General features: G+C 32.6%; 1 protein-coding gene across 1 annotated transcript; it reads left to right on the top strand.

Moving 5' to 3' along the window:
• Positions 1–5,325: 5,325 nt before the first annotated feature.
• On the top strand, positions 5,326–15,606 carry cd8b (cd8 beta). The gene is made up of 6 exons (XM_056446680.1): positions 5,326–5,418; positions 8,844–9,194; positions 11,997–12,080; positions 13,664–13,750; positions 14,774–14,807; positions 15,155–15,606. The coding sequence occupies exons 1-6, from the start codon at positions 5,373–5,375 to the stop codon at positions 15,171–15,173; spliced, it is 621 nt and encodes a 206-aa protein (XP_056302655.1). The 5' UTR covers positions 5,326–5,372; the 3' UTR covers positions 15,174–15,606.
• The last annotated feature ends 1,984 nt before the right edge of the window (positions 15,607–17,590 follow it).

Here is a 17,590-nt window from a genome sequence, read left to right as displayed (position 1 = left end):
AGACGTCAATTCTTTCATTGTGTTTGTTAAACTGTGATATCAAATCAGCCTCATTTGATGCGGCATATGCAGGAATAGTTTAGTTTGCAGGTCTAACAGGTGCAGGAGTTAAACGAGGACACAAATGCTACTCTGTTGACCTCTTTCTTGCATAGAGCTTCATTTCCTTTTTTTCAGACAGTTAACACACAAAAAAATGCTGCTCAATTAAAACACCCTCAACTCATGTTTTTTTGTTTTGTTTTGTTCTTTGGGGAAAAAAAGAGAACTGTGGGATTGTGGGAAGCTGAATGTGGATGTGTTTCAAAGGAAACGATACTTGAAAATATATTAGCTCGGGGTTTTTCCATCACACCTCAAATGGGATTCGACATGTATTATATTAACAAACACGTGATTTATCTTTAGAGCATTCTGCGTTCCTCCGATTATTCGCATGATGATGTTGTTTTTATTTATAAATAAGTTGGTATTTATATTCAAAATGTGGAATTTTATATCAGTAAAAGTGCATATTTCACTTAACGTTGGGTCGACTATTGACAAACCCAACTGTTGGGTTAAAAATCATAAATAAAGTGTATTAAAATTAACATTATCCCAACAATAATTGTCCATATTTGACTTAACGTTGGTTTGACTATTGACAAACCCAACTGTTGGGTTAAAAATGGTAAATAAATGTATTAAAAATAAAACTATCCCAACAATGGGCTGTCCATACTTGATTTAACGTTGGTTCGACTATTGACAAACCCAACCATTGGGTTAAAAATGGTAAATAAATGTATTGAAATTAAAATTCTCAACAATGAGTTGTCCATATTTGACTTAACGTTGGTTTGGCTATAGACAAACCCAATCGTTGGGTTAAAAATGGTAATTAAAAAGTATTAAAATTAAAATTATCCCAACAATGGCTTGTCCATATTTGACTTAACATTGAGTTTGGCAACCCAGCATTTGTTTTGTGCGTGTTTTAATTCGATGCAGATTAATAAAGAAAGCTTTATTTATCTTTATTTTAATGTAATAGTTATACTTTATTTTACAGTATGTATGACCTCAATAATAACATGCTTATCTTACAATTAAATAATTATTTTTCATGAACATGGCAGAAATTTTATATTTACATTATAACAGTTTAGCATCTTTCATTTTACTCATAAACGTTGTTATAAATTTATTTCTATAAATTCTTACAGTTTTACCTTTAGTTTCTTAAGTAAATAGTCAAATTAACTAAAAAAGGTTAGGTTTTATACGCTTATGCTAATTTTATTTATTGAAAGTAATCAATCATGACACTCGTGACACATTTTGATCACGTTTTGATGCACCCAGGTCACATTTTTAAAATCACAAATGAGAGTAAAAGTCACTGTAATGAATTTAATAATATAATTTCACAATGCTTTTCTGTCTTTTTTAATATTTAATTAATAAATAAATATTAATAATATATCTAAAATACTACTGGTCAAAATAGTATGTTTCCAAAGTAAGTATTTCCTGCTTACCTTCTAAAAATGCTGGGTTGTTGTACCCCTTTTGCATTAAATATGAACAAATTCAACTATTTGATTAAAAGGTGTAATTGAAAATGAATTAAAAAAAATTTACCCAACGTTGGGTTTGTTCATATTTGGCCCAACATTGGATTACAACAACCCAGAGTCTACCAAAGGGTGAATTAATTTAATCAATGACACAGTAAAAACAGGATAATGCTTTTTTTGAAGAGTCATGTCACACTTATTTTAATTGTACTAATATTTCAAAAATATTTCTGTTTTAACAGGATTTTTAATCAAATAAATGTATTAATTGCATACTATAAAATGAAGTTTTGACCGTTAAATGACATGACGGCAAGTAAATGTTCAGTTTTGCGTCAACTCTCCTTTTGAATTGCATGCATGATAAATTCTACAGTATAATTCAGCCACACTTGATCTTCAAGTACGCTTGTATCAAACTTGTTGGATCTAACACCTGTATTTCTCACGTAGTGTTTGTACATCAAAACTATATGAACTTTTTTCCTAAGCAACCACAGAGTTGAAAGCCCTCCGTCGACACTCATCGCTCTCTCTCTCTCTCCTCTCAAGCCCCCCAGAGATCTCCTGTTTTCAAAGAATCGTGTGGTTCGGCTCCCTGTGTGTCGACCTCCGAGGCGCGTGTGTTTTTCCCACATCCTCCCCTCTTCACGACCCTTTCAGCAGCCCATGAGCCCCTGCAGACCTCCAGAGAGAGACGAGGCCCAACGAACAAACTCAAGACTCCTACACAGCAGCTTCAGCTTCCCGAGGCCCACACACTCGGGTTTCATTAGAACGTGCAGTGGAAAACAAGCTTGCTTATTTCGCCTAAATATTGGGTATTGAAAAAATGCGTTGTGATGCAAAAACTGTGAATTTTTTGTGCAGTTTTGTTCTTTTGGTCATTCGTCCTGTAGAAACTGCAATCTATAAAATATGGGTTGTCAACTTAATGTTGGGTCAAATATTGACAACCCCAACCATTGAGTTAAAAATAGTTATTTAAATTGAATTGAAAAACTTGTTCAAACAATGGGTTGACATGCTTGACTTAACATTGGGTCAAACTATTGACAAGCGCAATTGTTGGGTTAAAAATGATCATTAAAATGTATTAAAATTATCCCAACAATGGGTTGTCCATATTTGACTTAACGTTGGGTTGACTATTGACAAACCCAATCGTTGGGTTAAAAATGATAAATAAAATGTAATAAAATTAAAATGATTCTAACAATGGGTTGTCCATATTTGACTTAATGTTGGGTTGACTATTGACAAACCCAACTGTTGGGTTAAAAATGATAATTAAAATGTATTATAATTAATCCAACAATGAGTAGTCCATATTTGACTGAACGTTGGGTCAACTATTGACAAACCCAACTGTTGGGTTAAAATGGTATATAAAATGTAATAAAATTAAAATGATCCTAGCAATGGGTCATCCATATTTGACTTAACGTTGGGTCAACTATTGAAAAACCCACGCTTTGGGTTAAAAATGGTAATTAAAATGTTTTAAAATTACAACGGGTTGTCCATACGGGTTGTCCATACTTGTCCAAACGTTGGGTCGACTATTGACAAATCCAATCATTGTGTTAAAAATGGTAATTAAAATGTATTCAAATTAATCCAACAATGAGTAGTCAATATTTGACTTAACGTTGGGTCGACTACTGACAAACCCAAGCATTGGGTTAAATGGTAATTAAAATGTATTCAAATCAAAATGATCCCAATAATGGGTTGTCCATATTTGACTTAAGGTTGGGTCAACTATTGACAAACCCAACCGTTGGGTTAAAATGGTAATTAATATGTGTTAAAATTAGCCCAACAATAGGTTGTCCATACTTGACTTAACGTTGGGTTGACTATTGACAAATCCAATTGTTGGGTTAAAAATTGTAATTAAAATTTATTAAAATTAAAATTATCCCAACAATGGGTTTTTAATATTTGACTTAACGTTGGGTTGACTATTGACAAACCTAACCGTTGGGTTAAAAATGTTAACTAAAATGCATTAAAATTTTAATTTTCCCAACAATGGGTTGTCCACACTTGACTTAACGATGGATCGATGATTGACAAACCCAACAGTTGGGGTAAAATGGTCATTAAAATTTATTAAAATTATTCCAACAATGGTTTGTCCATTTGACTTAACGTTGGGTTGATTATTGACAAACCCAATTTATTTTCAATATTAAACTTTAGTTTCTTAAGTAAATATTCAAACTGATTAAAAAAGGTTATGTTTATCATGCTTATTCTAATTGTATTAATTATTTTTAAATATGTTTTATAAATAAATATTTTAATGTAGAGATTTAGACAGCAGCATCAAAGTGTAATAAAATACAGGAAATTATTGCGTATAATCTGTATAATTGTACAAAATAAAAATAAAAAATATATACAACTAAATACAGATTTTTATTTTATTTTTTACAAATAATTAACTATAAATATAACTACACAAGATTACACACAGTAGCAGATCCCGTTGTGTATTAAGATACGTTTCCCAATATTTCAAACACAATTCAGCCATCTGTCAGCCAAATCTGTATTTTAATCATTCAGTATGACTCTTGAATAAATCTTAGTGTCGTACACGTTTTACTAGGCATCACAAACCAAAAATATGTTTAAAATATCTGTTATCTATCACCATCAGAAATAAGAGTGCGTAGCATACTTTAGCAACACTTAAAGATTAAAACGTATTGTTAACACTTTATTTAAGGTGCACATATGCTGTGTATTACAGTGTAATTGCAGTTATTAATGCATAATTACTTGTACCTAAACCTAAACACATATTATAAACCTAGAATAAGTACATGTAATCAATTAATATTATTTAGTAATCAGAAAAATGACACACAAGCAACTACACCTTAAAAAAAACTGTAACCAAAGTATTTTGTTCCACACGTTTTTAGCAATAGCGTGATTACTGAGTAAATAATGATGTGATTTGTTAGCTTGTTCATTATCCCTGCACTTGCAGTATGTTGAGTATAATTGTGATTTTTTTCACCGTATCTGATATTTATCAGAAGAGTTTTCATACGTGTGTGTTTCAGATTTGGTGCTGTGCCAGCTGTGGTGCTCTGCGGACAGAAGCAGGTGTTCCTTAGGTCACGCACCTGCGTTTGGGTAAAAGATCATCTTAGGAAATACGTTTAAGCTTTGCATTAAATTTATAATTAAAATAAAACACTTCAGGGACTCCCAAAGTATTGAATGACCAGTAGGTTTTTAATCCTTTAGTAAAATTGTGACATTTTTGCTCAGATATATTTTTTTTAATTATCCTCGGGTGTTTGGAGATATTATGAGTGCCCATGTATTTACATGATGTTTGATTACAACTAAGTCTTTTTAAAGTCCATAACCTTCATATGTTGTCATGTTTTTCGTATTATTCAAACATGGTGATGTCCTTTAAATGTGTTAAAATCACATCATACTTCCAGATTCAATCACTTTTCATGTTCACATTATTAAGCACTTTAACAGAATTCTCCTTTTCAACGTTTTTCCATATTCAAAAGCTGCTATTTACGTGATAACGAAACTAAAAACATGTATTTTTCCGAAAAAGACTCCTGAAAAACTCCTTTTTCACTGATGTTTTGTGTGTTTGTGTGTTTCCTCTGACTCATTCTCTGATAGGCTGTCAGTAATTGGTTCATTGGCTCCACACACACACACATACACACACACCGGCCCTCTTTTCAGTGTGACACATGAAGAACAGAAAGAAAACAACAGACACACAGTTGACAGCTCACACACAGACGCCCAAAGATGACCCTGTATTGTGTGTGCTCTTGTTTGTTCATATTGATGGCAGGTAAGAACTTTATTTGGCATTATATCATTATATATTGCTTTCAATGAGACCTGAAACTGAACGGCTACAGTGATATGAGCTCAGCATAACAAAGACTCAAATGTAAATCAATAACTGGCACTATATTATATAGCTTCTATTTAAATCCTGTCTTTTATTGGTGTGGTATTCTCTATACTGCATTCTGAATTAATATATGTATATATAGTTTATAAATGTATTGCGATGGACTGAGTGTGCGCTGTAGGCCTAAAGGTGTTTTCCATTCTAAGACAAATTCGAGATTTATTGCATTTAAAAACACAGGATATGGAAACTTCACATTTAATAACACTTAAATGTAAATCAAAAGTTAATATTTAATACATTAAGAGCAAGTATTAATGTTTGTTTTTCTCATACTTTGATTTGGTGATATATTGTGATATAAGGTTTTTGGAGTTCGGACTGATTGATTGTTAGCTACACTCTTAAAAATAAAGGTTGTTTATTGGTTCTATGAGGAACGTTTAACATCTGTGGAACATTTGGATTTCCCAAAAGGGTTTTTTTAATAGTGGGAAAAGGTTATTTACGCAAAGACAATGAAAGATTTGTTGTAACATTGCTCAACTGTGGCATCTTTGCAAAAAAAACACTTTATTTTTATTTTATATTGGAATCTTTATTTTTAAGGGTGTACTACAATATTTACGTATCTGATCATATAGAAAAGCATGTTACGAGTTAGAAAATAATATGTTTATGTGGAGTAACAGATTTATTTGCATCTAACAGATTTAATAAATCTAAAAAAATGTATTGTTGTCAAACAAAAAACATATTTTATGTCTGGTTAGTTCTTCTGCTTGGTTTCGATAACGATCCTCCCTTTCAGACTAATAATCGGATTACAATGGTAGTCAAATTCACTCTCATGTTTTCTACTTTGAATACAAACTACTTTGTATTCCACACCGAAATGCAAACTGTGTACTTGCATTGTGATATATACATTTTTTTTCTTCCCATGTAAATCTATACTAATATGCATAAGCGGAACGAAAAATAAATGAATTAAAACTCGCAAAAATCTATGGCTGTATTGTTATCATGTTATTGGTTTATTATATAATTCTACTAACCCTAAATGATGCGGTGCGTATAGCTTTTAATTACTAAAACAACCATGTTCAGAATAAATTTATTCCATCGTCATATTCCAGGATGACAATGCCGAGATTCATTGACCTCAAACTGTGAAAGAATTCTTCGTTTTCACACAAGAGCAGGTGACCCGAATCCCATTGAAAGTCTTTGGGACGTGCTGGGGTAGACTTTACTGCTGGGCTAGAGTGGTTCTCCAAAGAGTCAGATATAGGAGGCTCTCTTATTGTATATACGAGATCACCAACACACACAAAAAAAGGAATGTAATTGTAACAAACTGTGACACTGCATAAGGATGTCGAAAACAATGGCATAATAAATGCACACCACAATCAAAGGTAAAGGACGATGAACAAAATAGACTTTGGACAGATTTGATTTTGCCATTTTTTCCCCCATGCAGGCGCTGTAAGAACTATAATGCCTAATTAATATTCTCACATAAGCCTACAGAACTTCAAAATGTCAAGGCAAAAATTTGTGACATTTTTTCAAGGCACTGATGTTAAAGGAAAGACGAATAGCCAAACTTGTGTAATCGGATTACGACTGAAAGAAAGATTCACTTTCTCAACCTCTTTTGGAATTTAATTCATTCATTCATTTTCTTTTCAGCTCAGTCCCTTTGTTAATCTGGGATCGCCATAGCGGAATGAACCGTCAACTTATCCAGCACGTTTTTATGCAGCGGATGCCCTTCCAGCCGCAACCCATCTCTGGGAAACATCCACACACTCTCATACACTATGGACAATTTAATCTACCCAATTCACCTGTACCGCATGTCTTTGGACTGTGGGGGAAACCGGAGCACCCAGAGGAAACCCACTCGAACGCAGGGAGAACATGCAAACTCCACACAGAAACGCCAACTGACCCAGCCGAGGCTCGAACCAGCGACCTTCTTGCTGTGATGCGACAGCACTACCTACTGCGCCACTGCGTTGCCTCTTTTGGAATTTGAAGCCCAATTTTTATTTTTTATTTTTATTTATTTAAACTATTTGACTTGTGATAAGGGGCGACGTGGTAGGTAGTGCTGTCGCCTCACAGCAAGAAGGTTGCTGGTTCGAGCCTCGGCTGGGTCAGTTGGCGTTTCTGTGTGGAGTTTGCGTGGGTTTCCTCCGGGTGCTCCGGTTTCCCCCACAGTCCAAAAACATGCAGTACAGGTGAATTGGGTAGGCTAAATTGTCCGTAGTGTATGAGTGTAAATGAGTGTGTATGGATGTTTCCCAGAGATGGGTTGCAGCTGGACGAGCATCTGTTGCGTAAAACATGTGCTGGATAAGTTGGCGGTTCATTCCGCTGTGGCGACCCCAGATTAATAAAGGGACTAAGCTGAAAAGAAAATGAATGAATGAATGATGACGTGTGATAAGAACATGTCAAAGTGTCAGGACAAAAAATGTGTGCCATTTCCCCCAGGCACTGATAAGAGAGGAAAGGTGTTTTGCAAGAGGACACAGACAGCATAGATAATCTACAATAGTGTTCTGTCTCTTCAGGTTTCCATTCTTACAAAACAAAAGGAAATCTTTGACTTCTGCATTTTCAGTCCTTTATGGTCTATTGTTGTCAGCTACAGTAGTTCTGTTACTGCTGTTTTTCTTATCACAGCTTGGAATTCTATTTAAAACATACGTTCCTGCGTAGAAAAAAGTAGTGTGAGAGATATTTCTGTTTATATTCTCAGAAATAAAAGTTACTGACATTTAAGGTTTCAAGAAGAACCTTTTACATCACTTTCTATTGCACAAATGTTCAATGACATGACTGTTAAACCCCTAAATGTTCATTTCGAAGAGTTTATACAATCAAAAAAAATTTTTGGTGTTTGCTCAAACTACTTATTTAAAATAAGCTGAAACAACACAATTCTTGAGATTTTTTTTGGGATAACTTAATTGTTTTATGTTCTATCCACTTAAATTTGTAAAATACTAATAAGTTAACTTAAGTCCTTCATGTTGTCCCAACACAAACCGATGTACGTAATCTGATACATCTATACACTGTAAAAAATCTAAAGTCACAACAACGTATGTTTTAATGCTACTTGAACTTATTTTATTAAGTTAGTCAGGTTTAAACTACTTTTTAGCTTAAACATTAACCAGCCAGTTAAATTGGAATTACTTGTAAAGTTAATTTGATTCAGCTTAAAAATGTAATGGAGCAACAAATGTTTTACTGTGTGTACACACCAATTTAATGAATATCTGAAATATTGGTAGACAAAGCTGGACTAATGATTTTTTTCCTTGTTTCTCCTAAAGCATCCATGCTGCCTTCCTTCCAAGCGACGTCAGCTATTCGGTATCCAAAAATCAATGGCTCAGAAAGTCTAAACTGTGATTGTCCAGATCATGCCTGCCAGGAGGTTTTTTGGTACCGATACCTTCAAACGACAAACACTCTTCAGTTCCTAATGTATGTCAACAGTGCCGGCAGAGAGAAGATTGGAGAAAACCTTAACCCGTCTCTCTTCAAGGGCACAGTGTCTAATGGACCGAAGGTGTCCTACAACCTGCGCATCACAGATTTACAGCAAAATGACACTGGCTTCTATTCCTGCATGTTTAAAGCCAAACAGATAATGCCCAGTGGATATCACATAAAGCCTGGAGGTATGCTCTAGTGCCTTACTACCATGCTTTCTTCTTGAGTTACAGCACCTGTTTTTCTCAGGCAGTCTCTCATCAAAGTACTAACCTGCCCGACCCCACTTAGCTTTCTTAATCAGAAGGTATAGGACAGGGTTGTATGGCATAAGATCTTTAATGTATACAATTTTGACGTTCAGGTAGACCTAAATACCATGGTATTACACTATAAAAAGCGATTAGTTACTTACTGCTTTAAATGCGATTAGTTGACTTAAAAAATTAAACCTGCTGCTTTTAATGTGATTGGTTGACTTTATTTTTAAAAAGTGATTAAACCTGCTGCTTTTAATGCGATTGGTTAACTTTACTTTAAAAAAAAAAGAGTAAACCCATTGCTTTTGATGCGATTAGTTGACATAAAATGGAGTAAACCTGTTGCTTTTAATGCGATTGGTTGACTTTACTTTGCAAAAGTGAGTGAAGCCATTGCTTTTAATGCAATTAGTTGACTTAAAAAGTAATTAAACCTGCTGCCCTTTATGCGATTGGTTGACTTTACTTTTAAAAAAGTGAGTAAATCTGCATCTTTTAATGCGATTGGTTGACTTCAAAATGATTAAACCTGCTGCTTTTAATGCGATTGGTTGACTTAACTTCAAAAAAGTGAGTAATCTTGCCACTTTTAATGTGATTTGTTGACCTAAAAAGTGAGTAAATCAGCTGCATTTAATGCAATTGGTTGACTTTACTTTGAAAAAGTGAGTAAAACCATAGCTTTTAATGCAATTAGTTGACTTAAAAATTATTAAACCTGCTGCTTTTAATGCGATTGGTTGGCTTTTAGAAAATGAGTAAATGCTGCTTTTAATGCAATTAGTTGACTTAAAAAGTAATTAAACCTGCTGCCCTTTATGCGATTGGTTGACTTTACTTTTAAAAAAGTGAGTAAATCTGCATCTTTTAATGTGATTGGTTGACTTAAAAATGATTAAACCTGCTGCTTTTAATGCGATTGGTTGACTTAAAAATGATTAAACCTGCTGCTTTTAATGCGATTGGTTGACTTAAAAATGATTAAACCTGCTGCTTTTAATGCGATTGGTTGACTTAAAAATGATTAAACCTGCTGCTTTTAATGCGATTGGTTGACTTAACTTCAAAAAAGTGAGTAAGCTTGCCACTTTTAATGTGATTTGTAGACCTAAAAAGTGAGTAAATCATCTGCTTTTAATGCAGTTGGTTGACTTTACTTAGAAAATGTGAGTAAAACCATAGCTTTTAATGCAATTAATTGACTTAAAAAGGGATTAAACCTGCTGCTTTTAATGCAATTGGTTGACTTTACTTTGAAAAAGTGAGTAAAACCATAGCTTTTAATGCAATTAGTTGACTTAAAAATGATTAAACCTGCTGCTTTTAATGCGATTAGCTGACTTAAAAAGTGAGTAAAACCATAGTTTTTAATGCAATTAGTTGACTTAAAAAGTGATTAAACCTGCTGGTTTTAATGTGATTAGCTGACTTTACTGAAAAAATTGAGTAAATTATTTTAATAAAATTATTATAAAAAAGCATTATTAAAATTACGTCTGCTTCAACAGGTTAACAAATTTTTTTAGGTAAAGTAATTAATCGCTTTTAAGTGTAATCCTGTTGCCAAAAAAGCAACAAGTTGACTTAAAAATAGCGAGTAAATCCATTGTAACTTAGAATGGTTAAGTTGACTTAATTTTTACAATTATGCACCTAATTCATTTGCTTTATATTGTTTAAGCAACAAGTTGTCACTTTTTTAAGAAACTAATTTCATTTTACAGCAGACTTGCTTTGTCCCCTTTTTTCATTAATGAAAAATGTTATTTTTCCACATGAATCACACTAAAGAAACTGATTATATCCTTGTATGAAATTTTTAAGATCTTTAATGGTATTGCTGAATGGAAATGTTTAGGCTGAAGAGACCAAAGCAGTGAAACCGAGACACTGAATGCTGGTTTAAAGAGTCATACTAGTAAAATGACACTAGGATTGAGGTTTCCATCCCTGACAGCATCTTTACCTGTAAGGTGGATGTTTTATAATAACATCTTTTTTAGGGTGCTTTGAGAATATGTCTAGATCATGTAACTTAATATAAATGACTGATGAGTGTAAAATGGAAAAGCTGCTAGTTATTTTTAGTTTTATTACTGAATTGGCTGTTTCACTGTCTCTCCTCTCCACCAATAGCAGGTGTTTGGTGAGCACACTAGAGCCGTTGTCCTGTGGCTGCCGTCGTATCATCCAAGTGGATGCTGCACACTGGTGGTGGTGTGGAGAGAAAAATACACATAAAACAAAATATACAAAATAATCATTTAGCACTCTACATTTTCACTGTTTTTACAGACTCAAAGTGTTTATGGATTCAATGAATTATTCAAATATGGCCTGAGAATCTTTTAATTTGTTTAGTCTAAGCAATCTTAAACTGCCTATAGGATCTTTAGTCTGAAAAATGTACGTTAGTTGACTTGGTTGTAAGGTTTTGGACATTTTGGTGCAAATTTCTTACTTTTTCCAGAAATCTAAAAGCACAGAACTCTGGAGCGCAGGGAAAGAATTTTGTTTATTACTTTTTAATTTGGACTGAACCGTTAATTGTATGAGTCTTATGCATGTAACAGAGTCATTTTTTATTTGAAAACTTAAATCAGGAATTATTGTAAATGTAAATTCTTCATATGACAAATCATGTTTCCTTTCAGAGTTTGAACCGAAGTGTTAACCTGTGGAATCAGCATCCACAGTTCTGTCCTAACGCTCACTTTTCTTTGTGCTCAGAGAATCCTCCAACCCTTCACCCGCCAACAGTTAAGACGGAGAAACCCAATAAACCATCCTGTAAACGTTGCAAACCCACTAAAGGTATGGATTGAGACGTGCTTTTAGATGTTACTGACTTCTTGTTCATTTAACCTGTGCAACACATACAGTTGAAGTCAGAAGTATTAGCCCTGCTGAATTATTAGCCCCCCTGTTTATTTTTTCCTCAATTTCTGTTTAACGGAGAGAAGATTTTTTCAGCACATTTCTAAACATAATACTTTTAATAACTCATTTCTAATAACTGATTTATTTAATCTTTGCCATGATGACAGTAAATAATATTTGACTAGATATTTTTCAGGACACTTCTATACAGCTTAAAGTGACATTTAAAGGCTTAACTAGGTTAATACGGTTAACTAGGTAGGTTAGGGTAATTAGGCAAGTTATTGTATGATGATGGTTTGTTCAGTAGATAGTCGGTAAAAAAGATTTTGCTAAAAGGGGCTAATAATTTTGACCTTAAAATGGTTCATAAAAAATTAAACACTGCTTTTATTCTAGCCGAGATAAAACAAATCAAACTTTCTCCAGAAGAATAAATATTATCAGACATACTGTGAAAATTTCCTTGCTCTGTTCAACATCATTCAGGAAATATAAAGAAATAAATAAAATTCAAAGGAGGCTATTAGTTCTGACTTCAACTATACACAATCTGTATATGATTTTCATGACTTTCTGGTTTGCTGTAGACCTAAATCCCATGGTATGACTGCCTTGTACCATTTGAATTTGATTAGTTAAATTAGTTTTTGCACAATGATTACACACACACACACACACATGCACACGCATGCACACGCACACAATCACACACACACAAATAAATAAAATTATAATTCTGTATATGATAGGTATAAAAGATCCTTATATGAAATTTATACGAACAAGAAATCTGAGAATTGCAAGTATTATCAGTTGGAATTAATGGAATTTAATTAAATTATTTTAATTGCTCAAAATGGTGCAGATTACTAACTAAACAATATACTTTTTTTAAAATAAATTAATTTTACTTGCCTAAACATTCACTGAAAATAAGTGTTTAATCTTTCAAGCTGCGGTTGTTTGTCTATATGTGTGTGTTGTGAATAGCAAAATTCAACCCCAAAACTGATGTTAGAAACTGGTAAAAGTGTATGTATGTATGTATATATATATATAGATGAGCAATTTCGTGCAAATGTCAACCTAGCCATGAAAAAATTACGTTTTCACAAAAATACGGAAACAGTTTCTGGGTTTTTTGGCTCAAAAATGCATCTGTCAATGTTTTCAAATTATTATAACTAACTAACTTTAAGCATATATATATATGCTTCATATATCATTTTTGGCATATTAAAGTAAATAGAAAAGTCCAAATTGACCTGAACAAGAAGTGTGTAACTTTTTATAATGGTTGCCTCCTAAAAAATAGAAGAATAATAATAAAATAAGACAAAAACTGACAAAAAGGAATGTGTATTTTGAGGGTCTTAAAACACATCTTTAAGCTTTCATTCCTAATTAAGAACTATGAAATTTTAGATTTTATATGGGAATTTTTTATCTAGGTCAAAATGGACATGACTGTATTTTGAGTGTTAATGTTTCGTTTAATTTTATTTGTGTTTCAGGTTGTGAAAGTTCAGTGCTTTGGCCAGGCATCGGTGCTCTTCTGCTTTTGGCCATAGCCCTTGCGGGCACGCTTTACTACTTCAGTCGTGAGTACACACACTAACGGAGCTTGCACATGTCTTTGTAGTATGGTGCATTAAAGAAAGAGCTTATGGACTTCAGTTTTACCATGCAAGATGTTTAGTCTTTTGAAATGTTCAGATCTTTTGTATGCAGAAGATACTTCCACAGTGCTAATAGTTCAGTAATGAATTAAAGGTTACAGACAATAACAAATTTTGGTTAAATCGACTCTAGATTAAATATTCTAGAAACATTAATTTGATGAGTACACACAATAAAACATTTGTTGATGCATTATATTTTTTTTAAGTTGAATCAAATTAACTTTACAAGTAATTTCAACTAAACTGGCTGGGTAACATTTTGTACAATCTAAAAAATAGTTTAAACAAAAGTTTAAATCTGACTAATTCAATTCAATTCAATTCAATTCACCTTTATTTGTATAGTGCTTTCACAATGTAGGTTGTGTCAAAGCAGCTTCACATAAAGGGTCATAGTAAATTGGAACAGTGTAGTTCAGTTTTTAGTGTTTAAGTTCAGTTCAACTAATTAAAATAGATTAACTAATTAAAATAAGTTCACATAACAGTAAAACATATGCTGTTGTGACTTTCAAGTAAAAATTCTTCTGATTTAAAGTTTAAAGTGTGTTTGCAAAATGTAGTTTTTGTTCTGCTATTTTAAGATGAAGTTTCACATTCAAATAAATCTTTTATTAAAAGGTGGCATTTTGTTTATATTAATTTGAAGACAGCACTATAACAATGGTTTAACATCAGAAGTTACAAAATCAATATGAAAATGTCTGAAAAGATTTGTTATTCTCTCCATCTGTTATTTTCTGTAAAAGTCACAATGTTTTTTATGAAATCTGAAAGAAATGTTATCAGAAATTTATAAATTAAAACACAGATTAACATTTTACTCAAGCCCAAACCTAATAAATTCAGTAAATCCAGGGAAACTGAGAATTTTCTTGAAAAGCAAGTGCTTGTCAAAAGTCTATCTCATTAATATTTCATTTTTATTTATTGAAACAACAGGTCTACCTAAGAAGTGCAGACATCGATTCACAAAGTAAGTAAAGGAAAACATTTTATCTATCTCCTACATACTGAGATTTCAGTGCTTTCTTTTTTTTAAAACAAACCATTTAGCTCATTCATGTTAGTTTTTGTAGTCATAAACATTCACTTAATAATTAGGCCTTTAATGCATGAAAATGGGGAAACAGAAAGCTTATGGATATTAGTTATATTTAGTCTTTTTTAGATATATTGACTTATTAGACCTTAACCAAACTTTGATAAATGTACAAACAAAAACATTTTAGACTATTTTTGCCAGTATCATATGCTTTAAGAGGTTTAAAAAAAACTTTATGAGCATTAAAAATGAAAATGTACTGTTGTTTTTTTCCACAGGACGAATCCATTCCGATGAACAAGAAGAGGCTTTTCATTTCCAAACAAAATGTATCTACAATTTTATAAAATACAATTAATTACCTTTAAAAAAATTATAAATACAGTGCTTGTCTTTTATACTGCATTTATTATATAACACCTGACCTACAAGCTTGCTATTTTTGTTCGTTTTTAGGTGGTGGTCTTTTTTCCCTCAAAGTGGGCCTGTAGATATCAAGTATATTGTGTTTTAAAATGTATAAAGTGCATGTGTGAATTACAAAAACAGCCTAAATTTGCTCTTAGTTCTGTTATTACAGTATTCAACCTCAGTATGAGTTCAATTGATTGTCCCACTGAAAAACTAAACTGAACTCACCTTAAACCTGGACTAAACCTAGCTGTTCGTCTTAAGAGTCTTTATAATTTTTTTTTATTTTACTTTTACCATCAGTAACAAAATGTACAGTTTTCCCAATGTTCTTTTTTTCTGTGCTGACATGTTTATTATTCTGCTTCAGATGTTGTTTACAATTGTGTTTTAATTAAACTCTTGTATTTGAGCGTTGTTTATGTGCTTTAGGTGTCTCCCTGTCTTTGTGTGAGGGTGTGTTGGTTTGGGTGTTATCAAGTTTCCCTCTGAGGGTGTGTGTTGCCTTTATGAACTATACTGAATTATATTGTCTGATCACAGACAAAAAGGGTGGTTTGATATTTGCTATGTTTTAGTTCAGTCCAACAGATCATCAATATACACATGGTGGTAGTCAGTGTTGGGGAAAGTTACTTTTGAAAAGTAAAGCTTTACAATATTGAGTTTCTCCCCCAACAAAGTAACTAGTTGCCTTTTTATAGTAAGTAAAATTTGTATTCCATGCAAATGTCAACCTTGCTATGAAAAAAAATTAAGTTTCACCAAAATATCGAAACCGTTTCTGCGTTTTTTGTGTAAGCAAGTATTTTACAGTACTTTAAAAATGCTCAAAAATGTCTCTTATTTTAAATGCTTTTAAAATTTTTAAATGTCTATTATATTTGATTTACTAAAATTACACACGTGTTCACATCTGTCACATCCATAACGGAGCTTTTTTCCTCAAAAAAGCAAAAAAATTTGAAATAAAGCAAATCAATCGTTTTTGTTCTATAGTAAGCCAACTCTTATACTTATAATGAGCATTGTTTCTTTTGGGTTGTGTAGTTTAATTCACAGAATTTAAAGTATGTTGTATACTTTAAACTTGCATACTTTTTTTCGTCACAACGCATGTTTATTGTCCTCATTTAAAATGTAAAAAATGTTTACAGATTTATATTTTTCTGCTCCCATAACTCTGTGGTTGTTTGTTTTGGAAAATATAAACAGACGTTTCAACATAATGTTAACATTTACTTTCTGAATTTATGTTTTAAGATTTTACTGCAAATGTCACATTCATAATGCTGGAATTGCTCTTATATTACTTTTGTGAGACTTTTCCTTAGCTTTGTTGAGGCTTAATTTTGTCTTATTAGTTAAGTAAAATCAATGTCCATTGAGACAATCCCCTTTTCCTTTTCGTCAATGCAAAATAATGAACGTATTCTCTATGTTTTGTCTATGTTCATTTTAATTCAGCAATTTATTTTTTAAAAGCTAATCAACTAAAATAAAAAGTAACTCACATTACATTTTAAAAAGCCACTAAAATATTATCACTTATTTTTAAAGTAATTTGTTACTTTACTCGTTACTTAAGTATTATGTAACACATTACTTTTAATACATTACCTCAACACTAATTCCTTATTGAAATCTGATAATATGGACATTACAATAGTGGAAAAAAAGTGAATAAGTTCAGTGAAAATGACATACTAATTTCACATAAATGTTCAATTATATTCGGGATCCGAACAAAAACAAAATTAAGATTGAAACCTAAAATTGATGAGAAGATCGGATAGTTTTATAAATAAAATACCTATTGAATCCCTAACATAGTTCACAAACACAAAAGAGCAGGCTTTTTTAAACAAGACAAATTATAGACGGTCACATTAAAGATTGACGTTACTTCATTGTTTATCTGGGTCTCCTGGCTATGCGGTTTAAGGTAGCTCAACTCACCTGTGATCAGTTCTCAGGTGGTTCACTGGTTGTTTTTGCCACGTCACAAGTCGCACATCCATAAACTAAAGTTATGCGGCTGTGTTTCTCCAATAACAGAAAATATTAGTTCTTCATCATCATCAGTCTGGAGTCCTCGCGTTTCGAGTCTTCGTTCAGCGAGTGACTTCACCGTTGATTGACAGTTGATGCTGAGGCTGTCCATACAAACGTAACAGTTATCTATTTCAATCCTCTCAGAAAAAAGGATGATATCTATTGTAGGCCTATACTGCCCAACCTTTCTGGATACCAACTTCGTTTAAAGTCCCATACGAGCACAGTTTTCACCATGTTTCACGTTA

This window comes from Danio aesculapii, chromosome 21 (genome assembly GCF_903798145.1).
Source record: "Danio aesculapii chromosome 21, fDanAes4.1, whole genome shotgun sequence".
NCBI lineage: Eukaryota > Metazoa > Chordata > Actinopteri > Cypriniformes > Danionidae > Danio > Danio aesculapii.
This window is presented reverse-complemented; position numbering and strand designations above follow the sequence as displayed.